Source organism: Ruditapes philippinarum, unplaced genomic scaffold, assembly GCF_026571515.1.
Source record: "Ruditapes philippinarum isolate M1 unplaced genomic scaffold, ASM2657151v2 ctg731_1_1_1_1, whole genome shotgun sequence".
NCBI lineage: Eukaryota > Metazoa > Mollusca > Bivalvia > Venerida > Veneridae > Ruditapes > Ruditapes philippinarum.
Window position 1 is genome coordinate 239,319 of NW_026853897.1, and position 21,897 is coordinate 261,215.

General features: G+C 31.8%; 2 protein-coding genes across 4 annotated transcripts; both read left to right on the forward strand.

Moving 5' to 3' along the window:
- Positions 1-226: 226 nt before the first annotated feature.
- LOC132738281 (uncharacterized protein DDB_G0283697-like) lies at positions 227-4,327 on the forward strand. Of its 2 annotated transcripts, none has more exons than XM_060725747.1 (3): positions 227-376; positions 1,291-3,378; positions 4,010-4,327. In XM_060725747.1, the coding sequence occupies exons 1-3, from the start codon at positions 318-320 to the stop codon at positions 4,197-4,199; spliced, it is 2,337 nt and encodes a 778-aa protein (XP_060581730.1). In that variant the 5' UTR covers positions 227-317; the 3' UTR covers positions 4,200-4,327. The 2 variants fall into 2 exon arrangements, with proteins under 2 accessions (XP_060581730.1, XP_060581732.1); XM_060725749.1 differs by having other exon boundaries at positions 1,291-3,382; positions 4,010-4,151.
- A 1,558-nt stretch (positions 4,328-5,885) lies between these two features.
- Positions 5,886-16,777, forward strand: LOC132738282 (intraflagellar transport protein 22 homolog). Of its 2 annotated transcripts, XM_060725750.1 has the most exons (7): positions 5,886-6,043; positions 8,233-8,315; positions 9,027-9,119; positions 11,151-11,249; positions 12,056-12,156; positions 14,421-14,444; positions 15,942-16,777. In XM_060725750.1, the coding sequence occupies exons 1-7, from the start codon at positions 6,005-6,007 to the stop codon at positions 16,094-16,096; spliced, it is 594 nt and encodes a 197-aa protein (XP_060581733.1). In that variant the 5' UTR covers positions 5,886-6,004; the 3' UTR covers positions 16,097-16,777. The 2 variants fall into 2 exon arrangements, with proteins under 2 accessions (XP_060581733.1, XP_060581734.1); XM_060725751.1 differs by lacking the exon at positions 14,421-14,444.
- Positions 16,778-21,897: the final 5,120 nt, after the last annotated feature.

Below are 21,897 nucleotides of genomic sequence, written 5' to 3' on the forward strand. Positions count from 1 at the left end.
AGTTTTTATCACTTCTACAGTATTGAAAGGCATTCTGAGAACAAACGATATACTTGTTCCTATGGTACATACAGTGAATATGCTTCCAAACATTAATTAAGTTATATATATTAATGATTTCAATTGTATATAGATAAACAACACCTGAAAATGTTTAAGTGATGAAGTGTAATGATACAACACGTTATGTCAACAAGTTATCTACTGTATCTTGATAAAATAGATAAACATTTTATAATACTAAACTTTGAAAATAGATACTACGTTGTACAATAATAATTTGCTTCAATGTTATAAAAAGGGAAGAATACCAAACAATGGAGATTAATTCCTTTTTCTTTGGATTTTTTGTCATTGTGTTGGTTAACTCTGAAAAGTAAGTGCACGATATTCTTAAAAATTATATTATATATATGTATCTTATTCTCGTCTCCGTTGAAACATTTTTAATCATCTTTGATTATATAACTACGGGAACAGTGACTTAATGGTTAAGGCATCTGCTTCTCAACCCAGGGATCGTGAGTTTGAGCCCCAAACTTTGACCATGTTTCGTCATATGACACTAAATACCGCATATGGTTACTCCAATAAAGCGGTTATAAAGCTTTATAAGCTTTCATCACACCTTAAATAGCTAAAATACAGGACATAGACTCGTTTATAAATACATTGTTTAAATGTAAGCTTATATTGAACACTGATATATGTGTTATATGTATACACTTGATAAAATCAGAAACTTTATATTTATTGAGTTCGCAATTAGAAAATCATTAAATCATATTAAAGGCTTTACCAATCTAAAGAAATAAAAAAGTATATTTTCTTCTGGGGCATATTGTGCCTTTAAATGGTTAATTTATTACATGTACAAATGTACATATAAAATATGATAATGTTTGATCTTTCAACAATGACAAAAATTTGATCGAACTTGATTGTGTCGTATCAACTAATGGAAATGAAAACTGCTTTTGTCAAAATTGAAAACAAAAACATTATTCTTTGTATCTCTTTCTTTGCTGTCGCACTGTTGCACAACAACATTGCAAATGCAAAAGTAACGCTTGCTTTCTAAATTGGATTTATATAATGCGCAGACCTGAAATAGTCTAAATTGGAATTATTCTATCTTTCCCAGTTAAGGTTTTACCGAGATTCCATATTGTTCTAAATGCAAACATTTCACAATATGTTTGTTTAACTAGACAGCAGAATCCGCCAATTCTTGGTAAATATAAAATTTAATGTAAATCAACTCAAATGATGTATTCATTATATTTCAAGCACACACATCGAGAAATCTCGGACTGACACGAAAAAGGTTTTCAACAGAAACTTTTTAGAGGATATAAAACATTTAAGTAAACTTAAGGATACTGGTGCAAGAGACATACTTTCTGAGATATCAAATGACAACCAAAAGAACCATGACACATATCCTAAGGAGAAAGGTGGCATGGATAAATCAGATATTATCACAGATTTTGACAGAATAAGCAAAGAGGTAATTAAACAAAGTAATGTGAAAGTTAATCATAGTAACAAGACCGATACATACCACGAAATAAAAACAGAAACAGACCGGAAAATAAGTTCAGGGACAGTAAGAGACGATATTAAAAATAGCGACCGTGGTGTAAATAAAAACACAACTACAGCAGACAATATAGACACAGATCGAGAGGTAAAATCAGTTCAAGAAGAAACTAAAGAGGCTAAAAGTGAAAATAATATAGAGAACGTTCCTGTGAAAACTTCAGAGAAAGATCTTAAAGTAAAACCAAAGACCGGTCAGAAAGAAAATAAAAAGACACGTTTAGGGAAAAATACAGATTCAGATTGGGATGATAATAAAGAACAAGACAGACAAGAAGAAAATAGAAATACAGGTTTTAAAGAATCTGAAGACATACGCAATGAGGAGATAATCAAAGAAACTGGTCGTGGAAATGCTAAGGACACAGAACAAAAGAACACTGAAGATACGGGTAGAGAGGGAATTAAAGACACAGGTCGTGAGATAGCTGAAGAGACTAATCAGAAAGATACTGAAAAAGAAGATGATGACGGGAAACAAGATTTAAGTCGCGAAGAAAGTGAATATTCAGATGATGAAATGTATAAGAATGTAAAATATAGAAATAAAACCGATAATACTCATACTACAAAACATAATTTACCTCTTCGTATTCATGACAACAAAGGTAAATACATGTATGCAGGTAACAACGATCAGAAAATGGAAAGTAAAGATAATATTTTAAATACAGATGATAAAAAAGATATTCCAAACCTGTTTGAAAAGGATACTATAAAGGCTAAAAGTCACGCATACAAACCTATAAAAGATAAACTAACGCATAATAAGGAGATTAATGAAAATCTAAAACACAACTTAGAGGAAACCTTAGATATTACATTCAAACCTCAAATTGACGAAAGTGAATTTAAAGGATCCGACAAAGGAAAGTTACATGACAAAAAAGAGAAAACTTCCAAAGATAAAGAAAAAAAAGAAGGAGAAGTAGAAGGGGAAATAAGCACCATTCGAGATGAGATGGAGGAAGAGAAAAACGTACCGAAACAGTATATCAAAGCTAATACTGCCATTGAAGAAAAAACTAGCAGCACATCTGGTAAGCACCTAACAAGACTTAGTAGTATTTCTGATAAAATAACAACCTTAGCATCATCAAAATCTAATTTGACAAAAGTGCACGAAGGTGTCCCTAAAGACAATAATGGCATTTTCACTATAGATTATCATAGAACAAACAATGATGAATTCGATAATTTGACAACTCTGCCAAAACCTAGAACAGTTGCCAAAGAGTCGGTGATACATAAAGTTACAAGTAATTTGTTACCATCTCAAAATGTTTTGTCAGCAAAGAGCAAAATCACTCATGATGTTAAAGTTAGTAAAACACCCAAACGTAAAAATGTCGTTTTATCATGGACTACTGATTCTGTACAAATAAGTACGAAATCAAGATCTTTGAAGGAAAATATTTATTCTTCAACTACAGTTGAGAAAAAGAAAAGTATCTCTAAGAAAAAAATGATGGATATTGTCGGAATGTCAAAGAAACGATATCCGACTGAAACTACTAGACCATCTGCTAATTCGTCAACGAATAGAAAAATTTCCAGTAAAATTCCGTCAGTTCTCAGTTTTGAGAATAAAGAAACCAGTATTGAAACTTCAAACTCAGATAGGATTTCAAATTCGAAAGTCAGTGATAATCAAATGAGCGCTGCAGGAAATTTTAAAGAGACGGAAAGTCAAAGAACATTAAAAGAATACCCTAAAACAGATTTTGAAAATAACTATGCAGAAAAGTCGTCATCTGGCCCGTGTCAAGCCGGGTTGTAAGTATGCATTGTTTACAATTGTTTATATACTTTTTTCATGATTTGATCAGTGGCTGGACATGTTCACAAATCACAAATGCTTTGAATAATATTGACAGAAGTACTCATAATAATTAAATAGCATGCCTTTACTGATACTTTGTAGAGAAATATCTCCAAATAAGTTTGCCAGCCAAGGACTTGTTTTAAACATCATTTACATTATATATTTTTATTTTTAAGGGTTTATAAAACTTAGGATCCTATAATTCTGTTACAAATATGTGGACCGACTCTTTTGCTTTAAAAAAAAGAGGAAAAAAACATTAAACAATGTTCATGTCGATTTATTCTTTAATTTTTTGCCTTATGAATTGTATGAAATTCTATCTGTTTGTACAGGAAGCAAATCATTAAAAACACGATAAAACTAACTTGACCGGTTTTGATAATAACAGATTTCGATAAATTGAGTTTATTATCTAATGACCACACTATCAGATAATATGAAAGTATATTCAAAGGTCGGACAAACAATATGTAAAGGATCGGAAATATACGCAGCAATCAGCATTCCCGTTCCCGGGCTCCTTTGTTGTGATTTTTAATGGATATAACAACATATTTCTTTTGTATTGTTTTCTTGCAGAGATCCATCTGTACAATATACAGGATCTGCACTGGTAGCGGCAGCAGTTGGTGGGGTGTTCATTGGAGCATTTGCCGTTCTGATATTGCTTAATTTGAAACAGAAGTGTAAAAAATACGTAAATGGTGATTATAGGCGTGTACCAATGGAATATGACTTTGAACTAAATCCTAGATTTAAAAATAATTAATTGGTGTGTAATATCATGTAAATGTTATGTTATGCTATGTCACGTAAATGTCATGTCATATCATCATGTCATGTCTTGTCATCATGTCATATCATCATGTCATGTCATGTCATGTCATGCCATGTCATGTTATGCCATGTCATGTTATGTTATGTTATGTTATGTTATGTTATTTTATGTTATGTTATGTTATGTTTTGTTATGTATGTTATGCTATGTTTTGTTATGTTTGTTATGTTATGTTATGTTATGTTATGTTATGTTATGTTATGTTATGTTATGTTATGTTTATAATGATTCAGTTGCTTAATTAATGCTACATGTATCTATGAAGTGTCTTTTATATTACAATATATGTTTAAATGTTGTTAATTACTAAAAGTCCACTCGTAAGTTAACTTTAAATTTTCATTCGTGTTATTTTATATGGTTATTTTTAAAGTGTAAAAAGTTTTCAAAAGTTAAAATTGTTAACAAAAGGTTATAAAAAACAAAACAACAACAATTTAAAAACTTTATGTGTTGTTGAAATATTTACTCTAGGATGAGGGGTTAAGGCACAGATATATAAATAATTTAGCTCCATGATTAACGGAGTGAGGTGTTTTCAAAATTTGAGCGGTGAAGTGCCGTGTTTCAGTCAGGCTTCAAGTGCGATTAAATATTCAAACAAGATAGTTCTAAACAGACATTTACAAGCAAATGCATCGATCTGTACTATTGTCTGAATGATCACTGGTCACTTATTACCAGAATACCATTGAATATACATAAATTTCATTCTAACTACGAAAGTATAATTATGTTTACATGTCAAAACATTCTGTCAAACTGGTATCAAAGAGACAGTCTACACTAAGACTAAAGAGCATATCATATAATAAACAGATCTTTCAATGTTTATTTTTAACTTAGATAATTCATAAGTTTTTTCTTACTGAACAAAATTAAGAGCGAAAATTTTGTTATTTAATCGCACCAATAAAGGGCAATAAATATTAAAATAAAAGACCCTTTAAGATCAACACTCGCCGTTGAACTGGATAAACTTCATTACATTTCAAATGGCATTCCTTTCCATCAATAAATATTACTTATGCGGTGAAGGAATTGGTATGTTGTACCTGGTTTCTGGCGCGGAGGTTAGAGGTTCGACCATCTCTCTCAATATTCAACATTCCACACTGATGTAATACCTAGTTAGAGGACAACTGGTTAGATCATTAAGAAAGCAGTCAGTGATGTGACTAAAAAGTTATAATAGATACATCAACATATTTATTTATTACTAGCCTCAGAGACAGGGGAGGACCGATCGCTAATGTTGTAAGAACTTGGGCCCAACCCTTTTGCTATTTGTTATTTCGAAATCAATTTGTTTCTCTGTATATTTACATGTATATATTAGCAATAAAATATGATTAAATTAAAACTAGTCAGAGACTTAAATTACACTGGGACCAAAAATATACAGGTTTTTTTTTTGTTGTCCCAGTATTACAGAATGTATATTTATATATAGCCCTGTGGTGAACGGTTTGCACCATTTAACGGACTGGTTTTTTTTCTGCCTGCTTTCAAAACGTTGGGAAAATACATCGCACGTCCAAAATTATCTCGATGTCTCTTTGACAGACTTTTTTTTTTAAGTGTTGAACATGCAAATAGTGGCGTTCAACCTCAAATGTTTATAATTGTCACAGACGGTATAATTTCTAATACCGCCGGAAGTATACATCGCGACAGACGCATTCCATCGAAAATATTTGTTTATTTCACTAAGTTGGTGTCTTGCTGAGTACAACATGTTTAAAGCAAAGATTTTAGTGCTAGGACCATGTGAGGTAAGTTTCTTTGTATCAGTTATGTGTTTCTGAAAAAAAGTTTCATTATTTTGAAGAGCATGGAGTCATATTTGCGTTTGTCACTGTGAAAAAGTAAACGGTTTTGTCATGTTAGTGCAAAGCTACATGTATATGTATGAACATGATGAATATCTTGTGTTACTTTTCTGAATCCTTTAAGAATTTGTGCATGCTATATCCATAGGGTCATAAGCCATTTCGCTCCACACCAAGACGGTTCACACCAAGAATCTCTATCCTTAGAGGCGAGATATTGCCCAGACACGAAAATAGCACAATATCTCGTCGCGCAGTACAATTGGACTACTAAATTAGTAGCCAGGCAGTCAAAATGTCACAGGATGAGAAAAATGTGAAGCCTTACATGAACTGGAACCTGTGACCCTTGGAATTACGTACCACAGCTATTCCTTCTCTTACACACTACAGTATATTTTCTAACGGGTGAAAGTGGTTTCGGCGAACTACCGGTTCGGGGAACTTATCTTATAATATGAAATTAGGTGCTACCTATGGCGCGGAAAGCTTATGAATTATGATTTGAGCATAACATATTTAGTTACATGTAAACGAAGGTATTTTGTACCATATAAACAAAACGAATAAATTGGTGGTGTTTAACCTATCATCGGAGCGCTCGGAATATTCCGAAAATCTCCGAACGTGAAGGGGGAACGCTGGGCATGCGTCGGCGTTTGGAAAATCCCGTCCGCCATTTTTTGTTAATCTCTAATCACAGATGTTGTTTTAACGTTATTTTTAATGTGCTAATTTATCAAAAAGGATATGTTAAAGTAACTATTTATATTTATAATCGTTACTAAATTCTTATCAATGAAATGCAGGTTTTTTTCTGATTTTGTACATCATTCTTTCACCGGAAGTGTTACTAAGCATGCGTCTGCAATAGTCTGAATTATGTAGACGTGACTTTCCGCGTATAATAAAATAGATTGTGGTTTAGGAGAACTTAATTGATAGTGTTAAAAATATCTATTGTATACTGGGCACATCAATTATCGTAGGTGTTAATTTGTGGGTTTTCTCCATGCATTTTCATGCAATTAAAGACAAGATCTTTGAAAATTAAAACAATAATCAGGGCTCTCGATTGACACGGGGATCCGGGTTTTGACTCGTGAAAATCAAGAAATGCACAAATTTGACACGTGATAAAATCTGCTAAAGAGTCAATTTGCCACGTGGGATTTTCAACTATGCAATAATAATTACCTTAAATCCACACCTAATTACCTATCAAATCCTACATGTGTTCAAATCACACTAAAAAAATGTCACCGTGTGTAATACACAGCATTGTTTATAGCCTGTGCACTGAAGCGCGACAATTCAGTGGCTGCAATTTGACAGTGCTAAAAATAGCTCTACACAACTGATAAGAATTACATACTTGAGGTGTCAATTATTGATTGCTTTTAAAGGTTTATAATACGTCTTTGATTTACTTGGAGTGCCTGTACATTTGTGTTTTTCCATTAAATATTCCTAGTGCATTTAAAATTAATATGACATATACAGTAGCATACCAGTAAAGATATTTCTTTATATTTTTAATCAGAAAAGCTGCTGCTTAATTTATTCTTTCACAGTAAAGATGCTATTAATTTTTTATTTGTTTGTTTTTTGATGTCTTATTTTTCTTCTTTTTTTGGGGGGGGGGGGGGCGTATATAATTATACATTATAACAGGGCATTTTTTCCATGTTAAATATTATCAATTTAGACTTGAGAATCTACACAAAATGACCTCCAAAACAGTAAATTTTGTAACATAAAAATGATTCATGTAGTCAAATGACACTAGAAAAAAATTATTTGACTCATGAAAATTTTGGCCAAAGAGTCTTTGACTCGTGAAATTCTGACCCTACTGAGAGTCCTGAATAATTTTATTCATTATTTTCTTTAAGAATTTAATTTTTTATTTGTAGCCTACTTGTATGATATTTTTCATCTTCATTAATGATATTTGTGTCATAATTTAGTTTACAAAAAAAAAGTACCAGTGAAATATCTGAAGCACATTGTGTCAGACTCAGTCTTTGGATTCACCAATTTAAGTTCTCCAACTCCTTTACAACCCATACAGCACTTTATTTACAAAAGATATATTTATCAAACTTTTAATGTGTATTCTTTTTTAACAGAGTGGCAAAACAGCTTTATCAAATTTCCTAGCAGATGCAACGGACACATCTAGTGGAGATTATCATCCAACACAAGGTGTTAGGTATGAAAGTTTACTCCCTGAATGATACTGGTGTTCCCTGCCACAAGACACTTTACCAATGAATGCCTGTCTGAGATTAGCATATTAGAATTTCTTTAATTAATAGTGGATAAAATCAAAAGCAAGATTATCCCTTGGGCTGAGCTTTTAATGTTTGAAATAAGCTGGGTCATTTCTTAAAGTAGATGGGTATATAAGTAACAAAAAAGAACGTACAAATGTATGTGGGTGGCCTACAACATGTTGCAAGGCTTTTTACCCAGAGCTGCAAGGTCATGATCAAAGCCCTGAATTCATTAAATAGACTCAGAAAGATAAATGCTAAATGTAAAAAATTGCTGCAATTTTTAAAAATATTATATTTTAATATAAGTTTATTATTTTCATGATAAAAAAGTAAAGGTGTTATTGTCCTATCTTTTAGTTGAAATACTGTACATGTATTTGGTACACACTGTACAGATACTGATAGTAATAATTACCATATAGGACACCCAGCCAAAAAGTTCAAAATTCAGCATTGAAAGATAAAAGTATAAGAACTTGATAAAGGTTATGTAGGTACATCAATTTCTTACCATTTTAAATGTATACATGTACATTAATTTATATTCCAATCAACATCCTCAGTAACAGTCTTTAACCTTTTTTTTCACCATATCAAATCTTGCATTCAGTGAAGAATTTAGCCTCTTGTTTTTCCATTTTCAGAATTTTGGAGTTTGAAAATCACAATCCAAGTGCCGGACATGGTAGACAGTCTGCTGTTGAGGTAGAGTTATGGGACTGTAGTGGTGATAAAAAGTAAGATAATAATTTGAGCCGCGTATTGACAAAACCAACATAATGGGTTTGCAACCAGCGTGGATCCAAACCAGCCTGCGCATCCGCGCAGTCTTATCAGGATCCATGCTGTTTCGTTGTCAGTTTCTCTACTTGTATTAGGGTTTGAAAGCGAACAGTATGGATCCTGATCAGACTGCGTGGAGGCCCAGGCTGGTCTGGATCCATGCTGGTCGCAAACCCATTATGTTGGTTTTGTCATGACGCGGCTCATTTGTATATTTCTTGAATTTCTATTTGGGCCTTAAAGCTGCATGCTTCCAGCTGAGTCAAAGTATTTCAATAAAATCAAACCTGAGAAAAATGTTCTAAGATTTTAGGAAAAGTAAAAAAGATTCAAGTAATAATTTACATATAATGTGCAATAAATGACTGATATTAAAGTGATTTTACATCTATATTTCTACTGTATTACTAATTAATTCACTGCAGTGATTTTTCTCACTTAATTGGGAAGAGGCCTTAGCCTCTTGATTTTGGGAAAAATTATCTTTAAAATTGCTGTTTTGGGAAGTAAAAAAGCTGGTTTAAGTTTATATTTTTGGGAAAACTGCATGATTTTAAAGAAAATTTCAATTGGGAAGAGGCCTTTTTTCGGAGACTGTTATATAAGTAAAAAAAATCACTGGGCACTAAGGTACATTTTTGCATATTTTGACTTCTTTTTGGTAATTTACATAGGTTGATAATGTGTAAATTGCTTCCTTTTGGTTACTTCACAATATTCTACTTTTAAAAACATTTTCAAAATTTTCAAGAAATTTAGCATGCATTGGTAGGTTTGCTAATTTAAAATACAATTACAATTAATCAGTGATTAGAATGGAGCTTAATAACATTACTGGAAGTATTATATGAAATAAATAGATCTGTTGTAACACTTGCTAAAACTTAAAGACTTTACTCATGGTGAAGTGCCATATGGTTACAACATCAGGTGTCGAGAACTGTGTGGCAGCCGTAAAAGTCGCCCCAAACTTCATATCAGTTTTGTTATATTTTTCTGGTCCTTCCAGTTCATAGATTGCAATGTACATTTAGTGTTGAGGATTTATATTGTTAATCTTGATGATAGGTGGCATGAGAGATTGCAATTTTACTTTATTCTGAACTTATGAAATGACAAAATGATATTTAGCTTCATGTCTAGGGAGTAGAGAGACATATTTATCACTAGTAAACACAGATCTCTACTTGTAATGAAACAAAAACAATTCAACACATTAATTTATAATTGATAAACAGTTGTGTAGGGATCAGGAATATTTATATATCAGAGGAACACCTGCCTATTTAGACTAGAACCACCAGTGACAATGTACAGTTACTTTCATGTAATGCAATTTCATGGGACCTTTATTAATTTTAACATACTTTGTAAATTGACCAGCTGATATTAGACCAACAGACTGAAAAATCGGTACTGAGGTACTAATCTACTTAAATAAATATTTCAGCTTGAAAGTAAACACTTTACAGACAAGTGCTACTCATTAATATTCGACCATGAACAACTTTGATGGGCTAACCAAAAGTGTTTGCCTATTATAATATAAACAGTCCATCTAAATATATCCACAGAAAAAATGAATAGAGCAACCTAAAATGTATTTTTACAAACATCATCAGTTACTGCATCTGGCACAGTAAACATCTTCATTTATTGCAGCAGACAGTTTCTAAGCATGTGCAGAAGATATCAGTTATGTAAATGTCTAAAATGAACAATTACTTGCAAATAAATACCAGCTAATGTCATTTTTGCTGGCAGTCTTAGTTTTTAACTGGCATTTTGCCAGTATGCAAGCTTAAATTTGAACCCTGGACTATATCTAACCAAGTCTGCAATTGTTAATATTTTGTTTTCATGCTTTTTAATATTAGAGGAATAAAAATATCTTTTCCAAGTGATCTGCTCTTGTACAGGTTTTTTTTATTTAAGGTTACCATAAAGTATATTTATAACATCATGTTAATATTTGATAATTTCAGGTTTGAGGCATGTTGGCCGGCAATGGCTAGAGATACCACAGGAATCATATTTGTTTATAATCCTGACCAACCTAACCATGATAAAGATCTAGAAAACTGGTAAAACCTTTTTTTGTTTTAATACATGAGCCTGTATAATATTAAAGGCCTATTATGTCTTTCTCAAAATCTGTTTATTTTTGGTATCTTGTTGCAGTTTCCAAAAACAAACTCATTTGCTATACACATGAACCATCTTTGCATCATTCGTTCTGTTGGAAATTGGTATAATTATAGTGAAGTGCTAAATTGTATGGAAGTGACAGTCAAAATACTACATTGTTTATATGTAGTTGCCTGTACGACAATTACATGTAACCGCATGTTCAGTGCTACTAAAGTCTTATTTCAGTTATAAAACATCTAACATGCACTTACCATAATCTATTAATTAAACATTATTAAACACATGTTTGACATTTCTAAAGAATTAAAACAAATATAATTATGAAACAAATATGTATTTGAAAAAATTGTAGGGGCTGTTCATACTTCATAATAACTGCAAAAATCAAGAAATTTGATGTCAACAACCGTTAACTTGTTTAATAATAAAATGACAATAAATAGAGGATAATTCAAGTTTTATTCTATGAATACAGGATTTATTTGATATTTCTCTTTTTTTACCCTAAAATTTGAAATACTTCACCTTTAATTTTGTGTATTGGCTGAATTTAGATGAAAGAAGCCCAGTAAGACACCAGTGAAAATACAGAAAATATCTTTCACTGCAGTGAAAAAATAAATTTTTACAGTGAAAATAAGGAAAATGAAAATAAGCAATTTATATTGATATTTCTCAATATTTCAATTATAAGCATAATTATAATAAATGTAAATCTTGAATATTTTCTATGTTACAGGTATGCATATTTTATTGATGACCAGGGTATAAAGGAAACATCTTGTTGTGTTTTTGCTCACCATAAACCTAGTGCCCCTGACAGGGAGAGAGCACAATTATGTGAGTCTTGCTAAAAACATTTCTAAATTTTGTTTTACTAATGTGATCTTATTTTTCCTAATTTTTTCTGTATCTTTTAAAAGATTTTAAATTGCACAGAATGACAGGGATTGGTTGATGTTAGAGTGTACAGCACCACTGTAGCAATAAATATTGTAAGCTATGAAATCAATGCTAAAATATTCTAAATCTCATTGTAAGCACAACTATTTGCAGAAACGCAGGGCGCCGCGGTCCTACACACACCTGTATTATCGTTTACTCAACACCTGGTTATAGTTTTGCATGCATTTTCATATGTCATTAATAAACTAAATGTATTCACCTAATACATCACACATACATTGTAGTTATAAGCATTTCAAAGGCCTAGAGCAACAAAGAGACCTAATATGTCCATTGATTTAATTATGAAAAAAAATATTGTTAAAAATAAAGCATGTAAGATTTATTTTCAAATAACTTAGGATATTCACTTGTCAGATCAAATCAAATCTTAGGGTCAGGTTCATAATTGTAGGGGTAATGACTAACACCTATAATTCGAGCATATTTTTTACTAGATTAACTCCCATTAATTAAAAGGTTTCTTTTTTTCTTTCATTTCTAAAAATGCTCAGGTGCACCGTCTGACTTGCAGCTATTGTTTTATCATATTTTATTTGTTGACATGGTAATTTTATATGTTAGATCTGTTTCTAGATTTCTTACTGGTCAGTATAATGGTATTCTTTAAAGAAATAAAAACAAACATGGTTAAAATTTTCCTGGCATTTTTAAATTGGTCTGTTTCAAGTGCATTTATAATACATTTGAATTAAATAAGTACAAATTAAATTTTATTTGGGGCACCCATGGCTGAGTGGTTATTGTTATGGTATGGTTGTCAACTTCAAATCATTAGTCCAGATAGTCCCTCCCAGCTGTGGGTTCATACCCTGCAAAGCTGTAAAAGACTTCAGATTGTGCTGTTAAGTTACCATATATGAAAGCTTTGTGGTTCTACCATTGTGCCTGAAATAAAGCAAGGTTGGGCACCTAAACTCTTCCTCCACCAGTTAAGCTGTCAAAGTCACCATAATCACCTTTATCATGTCAAAACAAACTTCATTCATGAAACACATACATGTACATCTAAACATTGATACTTTAATTTGTTATCACTGTATATGATATTACAAATATATATATGCATTAATACTTATTAGCTATAAATATCAGAGCAGTCTGTACCATTTTTATAATGTATTACTCTTGATGTTGTAAAAATTTTACTAAACATCTTCATATTTCTATATACATTGTATTACCCCTTAGTAATTCTAACACTAATAGGATATTATTGTAACTAATCACCCTGTTGAATCTCTGTGTGGATTTTACCTGCTTAGAAATTGGAACCGTCTATAGACTGGTTTATTGATTTTAGATAAAAACATATAAATTGAAACAACACAGTCACAATCTGGACAGAGTGGTTGCTTTGATTTGATAGTAAATTCGTTATTGGTGCTAGCATTATAGCAATTTAAAGGTACTCCATTGAGTTTTTTTTAAATTAATGAATAGACTTGAAATATTTCACCTAGTCTTGTATACCATTCGATGAAGGTCTGAACTTATAACTTGCGTGCAAAATTTCAGATAATGCCCCCATTCTATTTTCCAAAAATATTTTGAAATAAAATTCCAATTCGCACTCAGTCTGGGCTAAAAATCATGCAAAAATTGATTTTCAGTTAATTTAACACTTCATTGATTGGATTAATATATCTTCTTTTTTTTTCTGTTTAAGGTGTATCACTTGATCTATACAAGCATTTCACATTTTATGTTTTTAGGCTCTGTCACCTCAGTGGAGGTCCTTTTAAAGCTTATATACATGTATTGTATATGATTATATTTGCAATTTAGTTATTATACTAAATAAGAGAAAGTGAATGAGGCATTTTTTCTTTCAGAGTGCCTAATTTTCCCCCTAAAAGTGCCTGAAATTTCACACTACAATACTTATTAATGAAGCCCCAAGATAATTTACTGGGAAAAGCATATGTAGTACATGTATTTCTTCCATATAAAACCCCTGATATATTGTCATTAAATTTATTATTTATTCATTTGAAACCCAATGAAATTGTTGTTATCTCTCTTTAGCTAAATATGTACTAGATTTGTACTAGTTTATATGTCATTTTCCCCAATTAATATGTTAGTATAATATAAAGAAAGAAACATTATATAAATTGCACATTGCATGTATGTAGCGAATGCACCAGCCCGGCCATCTGGTAAGCAATTGTCTCCTTGTGTTGTTCTTTATTCTTTGTAGCTTCTGAGCTTATGTCATTCTTTTGTCTTATACAAACAAATAGATGTTATTTTTAAAAGAAACATGAATGTCTCATTCTGTATGTAATCCTATTGAAAATTGACACTTATATATATATGAGAGTAGGCACTATCATAAAATTGCAGAACATTGACAATAAGATTTTAAGAAAAGTAAAAAGATTTAATGACTGATTTTGCAGTATTTATCACAATATTTCTACAGTGTTACTATAACGAACATTGTAGTAAGGGCTATTTTTGCATATTTTTGTTTAATCTTTACCCGGTTTTGGTTATTTCCCATGTGGATTGCAAGCATGGCAAGTGCTGTTTGCAATATGTAAATTCCTTTCTTTGTTCACTTCCCAACATTATAATACTTTTAAACACAAGTATAAAATTTTTCATTATATTAGCATGATTCGGGAGGCATGATGCTGTAATGTTTTCAATTTCTGCAGAATCTATACATTTTATATATTTGTGGAAATTAATTAAAGATTGAATTTGTGGCAGTCAAGGCTGTGATAGTAATGGTATTTATTTAGGAAATTTTTTTCTATGAAAATATGATCTTCCGTCAGAAAATTGCCTTATTTTATGATGATTTAAATGAGTGTTTTTATACCAACAGCATAAACTTTCTCTTTTTTTGTCAGAAATTATTATAGATTGTGTGCATTATTTGTTCATTTTTCAAATGCATGTCCTTGTATACCTTTGTTTGAGAATGCCATATTTGTATTAAAATTATATAATTATATATATTTTGTCGCTATGTGTGCATTATAGAAACCTTATGTTATATTTTATTTTGGTAGGTAGTTACATTTGTGGATGATGTATTTAAATTTTGTATTTTGATATCACCATTGATTTCAGTATGTTTAGTAAATTGTAAATAAGTTTTAGATGATTCTTTGATGATTCTTTGATCACGGAGCAATACATTAAGGTGACCTACCTGATATTTTTTTCAATCCCATAAAAATTGTATCTGTTATCTATATGGTTCGTAAAACATCGTTAAAATTCAATGGTCGCTTAATTGGAAACAATTTGGTAGTACGTACTCAGTGAACTTATTATACTTTATACAAGTAAATATACCCAAAAATATAACAAATAAGCGAAATATTAACGTTTATTGTTGTGACGGTCATTTCTCAGAAAGGTTTCTAACATTGACGTATTTTGCATAATAAAATAAAATTTTACTTTCTAAAAAAAAATAATTCTTAGCTTAACTTCATCGTTTCTTTTTGGTTTTCGTGTAAAATAGCATGCTTTATTATCATAGTTAAAAGTCGAACTGTACTAACATGTGCGTCAAGTACGAGTATTTACCGTACAAAGAGTCTGGTATTCTTACAGGCTTACGCGGCTACATCTGTAGGCTCTCACAACCAAATACCATAAACATTTAAGAAATCTTGTTGTTGTTTATTTTCCAGCAACATGTTTCAGCAACATTCCTGTGGTACATACAAACATTGAAGAAGACAGTGAGGCCGTGAGGAACCAGTTTAGTCAATTCCTGGCCAAGTTGACAGTGGCAATGTCAGACAAAAGAGAGCAAGAGGAACTTAGTATCATGAACCATCGATAAAAACAATTAAACTATTCTGTGATAATTATTTGTCTTTGTAAACTTATTTATTTTCTTGTGAAAAAAAATTGGATCTGTTTATAGTTCTAATTAATTCAGATTCACTGTAGATTACTTTGAGTATTGTTGAGTAAACGTTTGTTCTAGTGGTGTATTCAAAACTGATTTTTTTTAAAAATGGAACCTGGATGGTTACTATGCCAACGCGGCATAGATCAAAGTCATAAATGATGTAAAAAAAAAATGATGCATACGTTTCCTCCACCGCTATAGAGCATAATTTACATAAAATCCCGGGACTTTCCGAAAAGTTTATTTACTAATGAATGATGACATTTTCTTTGGGCTTCACACCTCTCTTGATGACTTTTATACAGAGGAGAAAGGAACAAAGGTAATTTTGGCGCCAAACATATGAAATATAACTTAGTCTTCAGTACATTTTTATTTCGAAACACACTTGTCTGATATGGGTCTGCTCCTTTAATATTATCATTGCTTTTTCATTATATAATACATTGTTGTTGAACATTTATTTTCTTTCTTAAAAACGTCTTAATACAAATTAGTGTTTGAAATTATTTTTGTCCAATATGATCTCGGTATTTCAAATAAATCGTAACATATTTACTTTAGTAAATAGATAAACTGTTAATCAGTCTAGTAAATGGTAAATAGTTATTAGTGTTTGAAATTATTCTTTGTCCAATGTGATGGCAGTATTTTCCAAATTTTGAAAGAATTTATTTAAGTAACTGAGCTTTTAACAACCAGTGCTACTAACCAGGTAAATCGAATAAACTGATTAACCGACGCTATTCCCATTGTGTGCTTTGGAGGCGGAGCTACAGGGATATTGGTTTTTTGTTTTAATTCGTGCGATGCACAAGAGAACAGTTAGCTAAGACGCTCGTCTTATAATATCGTGGACAGTTTTTTTTATAGAAATACATAGGATTAAAGAGAAAGTTGCCCTGAAAAAACAAACATATTTAATAACTCACATTTTCTCTCCACTAACAAAAAATATATGTTATAGATGGTGAACAGTTTTTTTAATCCGAGTTTTTAATCTGAACGTTTTTACTGAAAACATTACTGGTTTCCTAAAAGTCTTCCGGCCCTTCATCGTTTCGTCCAGTACAGTCTATTTTACCTGAAGGGCATCTATATTACTTCATCAAATCAGAGAGTTATTTGTTTTCTATGCAATACAGCAGTTAAAATAGTACAGCGATTTATATGGTTTGAAGTTTTGCATGTTGTTTAAAGTTACCTTAGAAACTTGTGATATTTAGAACACCTGGGGAATTTTAGTTTGAATGTCCATGTGCAATAACTGAGACCCCATTTCAGGTGAATCAATAATTTGAACAATGTATTTTCAGACGACATGGAAAATGTTGGAAAGTTGTGTGTGTTTTTTTTTTTTTTTTGGACAAAATTAATATTTTTTACTGGCACTGAATTATATTCACAATAAAAAGGTCCGAAAAGCTGCTACAGTTAAAATTTGTTAGTACAAATTTAGGTTTTTAACAACTTTAGCTACATGTAGATCGTTTAGCGATAAATTTTGATTATCATATAGATCTATACAGTACAATAGTATGGTAGCTAGAAATGTATTTTAAACGAGTTTATGTAAGAACTGAAATGCACTCAACCTAGCTCCGAAATTAATTTTTGTCACAGCCTCAACAAATGATTTTTTGAAATATTTATAAGCTATCGTGCGCTAATATCGAAAGTAAAATAGTTAGGATAACGTGTTCCTTTTTATGCGCAATCAAATAAAGAACTATCCCTTGCATTCACTACGTAATCTCTACGTAATAGCGGTATGTCTTAATATCAAATATCAGTCATATTCGCGGAATAGTCCAACAATGCCGACATTGAATTATGCATTGCAAATTTTTATAAATATACAGTGCTAACAATTAAATTCAGATGGATTTATGAGGCATATCTATATATTAAGTGAGGCTGCATCATAAACAATCAAACTATATAATATTGAGTGTATAATAAAGGAATAAACTATTTTGACAGAAGTCACGAAAACATATTAAAAACACAGGATTCTACCACGGATAACATGAAGGGAAATGGATAAAATTAAGGGAAAAGCTTCCAGAATCAGGAATGATTAAATTGCTGGCACAATACGTAGATTTAAGTTGATGTCCTGTATGTTTCATTAGGACACCGCATGATTTATCTTGTCTTGTCACCAGTAAAATTTTCTCAAAACGAAAGTGAAAGTAGAAATAAACAGTCTACTGAAATCCAGTGAAATCACAAAAAAAGGTAAAATTTCTAGGGCATTACAAAATATGAGTATATGTATATATAAATATTAAAAACGCAATTTAATTTTAGGTCTGAAACAGTAGTCGAGAGGAAAAAAAATGAGGAAAATAAGGAAACCGGTTGTGATGTAAAGTTATTGGATTTACAAAGACAGCGCAACAGAAAATATTTTTCATATCACTTAAAATTGAAATTTATTTACGTGCGCTTAATATGTATTAAAAAGAGGATATTGAATGAGTGTAAGTTCAATGCTGAATTTATTGCACGAGTTGAATAAAATTATATTATGCGACCTCTGGTGAGCATAATATTTACTTTATTCAATGAGTGCAATAAATTCAGTAATGAACTGAACAAATTTAATATAATATTCTATTTAACACATACTAAAAATAAAGACCGTTTAAAGTGAAATCAGAGTCATTTTTCTTTGACGCGCCTATAGTTTAACGCTAACATTTAGCACGTCTTTACACTATGTTTGTATAACGCTAATGACGTCATGTCAAAATATATGCACGGCCGTACAATACCATATTTACGGAGTCGCAAAATCGGCACTGGTGTGTGATAATATAATGCTTTATCACACACCGGTGCCAATTTTGCCACTCCGTAAATATGGTATTGCACATCTGTGCATATAATTGACATGACGTCATTAGCGTTATACAAACATTGTGTAAAGACACACTTTAAATATGCAGCCTGACTGGGACTTGAGCCCGGGACCCCTTGAATACAGTGTCGAAGCTGACTACCGGCTAAGCTATCAGTCCGCTTGCATACTCCTATATTGCTATATCATTGTATTCTCTTTGTTTGATTGGACTGGTTGAAATTCATAGAAATCCCTAATCAAGGTATCATTATTTAACAAAACATAATATATATTTATTAAATATCACAAGTAACAATACATCAATATGACTGTCAGACAGATCTTGAAACAAAATAAAGGGCTTTAAAAGCCCAGGCCACATACAGAAATAGTAGTCTTTGCTTTGATAATGAGCTGACAGATAGGGGAATTTTGTAAAGGGTGGCTTAGCCTGTCTGTTGTGATTAAATGTCTAAAAAGTACATCATGGTATATTTTAGCCACCATAGAATTTATCTAGCAAAAAATCTAGCTATTTTTATTTGTACAAAAATATAGAAATAGTACAATGTATAATTAGTAAAATGTTCACCATACATGTACAAATAATGAAACTATTAACAAATGTCGGTACAGCCGCGGTACGGTATTTAGAGGGTCACGGGTTCGAGTCCATGTCAGGATGCACTTTTTTCTCACCCTGTGACTGATATAACATTTGTATAGCCCAGGTAGAAATTAAATCACAATGCTAAGTAACCCTGGGAAATTCGAAGAAATATTTGCATACACAGTAGGTTTATAACGATTCAGAATTTTAACAAGTAAAACGTGTAATTATAAGCGGCCGAATAGCTCGGAGGAACTCGAGCCGCGAAATGGTATTCCGAGTGTCAGGGGTTCGAGTCCCTGCCAGGCTGTTACATATCAATATAAATCTGTCAAGAAAAATAGGGAGGAACTGTCTACAATAATTATCACCCTAAATAGGATTCGGATCGGGTTCGGACAGTCTTTGATGAAAAGTCAGAAGATGAACTTGTAAAGGGGGTGGGGTGCTAGTCTGATTACCATCATTTGATGTCTGACGAACCTCATATCTAATATATATTGGTAAGAATATAAACACCTGTTTGCTGAATTTAATATCAAAAATGTTGCAATTAATTAGTAACTAAATCTTATATGCGTATGTAAACTAGGATTAAAACTAATTAATCTTCGGCGTAAAGCATGTAGAAAACCGCGAGGTCACAAACTTTAAAACTTTAATGTAAACATCACAATAATACTTCTTTACATAATATTTCTATTCTTTGACAGGGACACGGAACATCTCTTACATGTTTAAGAAACAACAAATTTACATAATATATCTATCTAAGATATTCTTTTACTTCTGAATAGTAACAGACGCAAAACACGGTACTTAAGCGCTTAGACGAACGCATACGCACGCTAAATAAGAAACGCACGCTTTCAGATGCACGATAAACGAAAAACGATACACGGAAAACGTTAAACGCTTGAAAACGATGCACGCTTGAGAAAGCGTTTCAGCAAACGCACGTTGCACGCTATACGCACGCACGTTACACGCACGAAAAACGCTATTTTTGACAACCGAAACGTTCACCCTACTGTATATTTGTAAGTATGGTTTGTATTTAACCGATTTGTAAAATTTCTTCAAAGAAATTTGTCAAATTTTATTTACTCTGAAATAGTTACTTTGAATATTGTGTAATGTGAAAACATAACACAAGTTCTACAGTTTTGTAGATGAGTCAGTGTACTAACGTGCATGGTTCACAATCCCCAAAGAACGCGTTCACCATTCCCAACAGTGCTTCGGGCACTTTTCTGGTTGTTAATGCCTTACAGCATTTTCAAGCAGCATACATTACCGTTATTGGTAATTTCACTGTTAGGACAGAAGTACTTTAACGAGACCCATGTCCTTAGTAAAAGTTCTACTGAAGTTAGACAGTATGGTTTTTGATATATATGCAGGTATCAGTAATTTGTGTTTATGAGTTGAAAATGTCGGGACGCCATTTTATCCTTGGCGGGGAAGTATGTCACAGGGTCATTTTGTCTTTGCTAGAATACTCTGTATTTCATACCCATACTCTATATCATTCCCCTATCGTCTCTTTTTCAATCATTCATATCATTATTCAACTTCATACTAATAACTTCATTTGACCTATAACACGTTGACGGGCCTCATTCACTTCATTTTTGAATTCGGTCACGAAATATAATATTAAAGGACTGTAGCTAAGTTTAAAAAAATAAAATGGCCACTAGACATGTAATTAATTATGTTCTAAACCAGAATATAAGATATAATAAAAATTAATGTAATGCATTGTTTCTATTTTATTTTACTTTTTATTATTATACAAATGTGAAAATGGCATGTAAATTAAAAAACTACTTGCGGTACTTGGTTGGCCGAAATATGGAATTTTCCCGATAGTGTATTGTTGAAACAGTTCTTACCTAATTTTAAACAAGGACATATTGATTGTTATTTATTTTGTTATAATGGCGTGCAGATGTATCTTGTAATGGTGTGCTCAGTCATTTATATTTATATGTAAAAGAACAGTTCTGTTATGAATTATATATAGATAAGATTAATTGTAAATCATTTAGAAACGCTCTTATACGCCTTCGAGTGTCCTCCCACAGGCTTAGAATTGAGTCCGGAAGGTATGGTCGAGGCCGTGTAGAACGCCACGAAAGAACTTGTCAATTCTGTGATGCTAACGAACTCGAAGACGAATATCATTTTGTTTTAGTTTGCAGTGCTTATGAAAATCTACGTAGCCAATATATTAAGCGTTTTTTTACATTAGGCCTAGTATGGCCA

Excerpts from the sequence above, each read along its gene's own strand:
- LOC132738282 (XM_060725750.1), top strand. The coding sequence starts at position 6,005 with ATGTTTAAAGCAAAGATTTTAGTGCTAGGACCATGTGAG. Across the intron at positions 9,120-11,150 it reads GACTGTAGTGGTGATAAAAA|GTTTGAGGCATGTTGGCCGG; the intron begins GTAAGATAATAA and ends TGATAATTTCAG. Across the intron at positions 14,445-15,941 it reads TGCACCAGCCCGGCCATCTG|CAACATGTTTCAGCAACATT; the intron begins GTAAGCAATTGT and ends TTTATTTTCCAG.
- LOC132738281 (XM_060725747.1), top strand. The coding sequence starts at position 318 with ATGGAGATTAATTCCTTTTTCTTTGGATTTTTTGTCATTGTGTTGGTT. Across the intron at positions 377-1,290 it reads GTGTTGGTTAACTCTGAAAA|CACACACATCGAGAAATCTC; the intron begins GTAAGTGCACGA and ends TTATATTTCAAG. Across the intron at positions 3,379-4,009 it reads GGCCCGTGTCAAGCCGGGTT|AGATCCATCTGTACAATATA; the intron begins GTAAGTATGCAT and ends GTTTTCTTGCAG.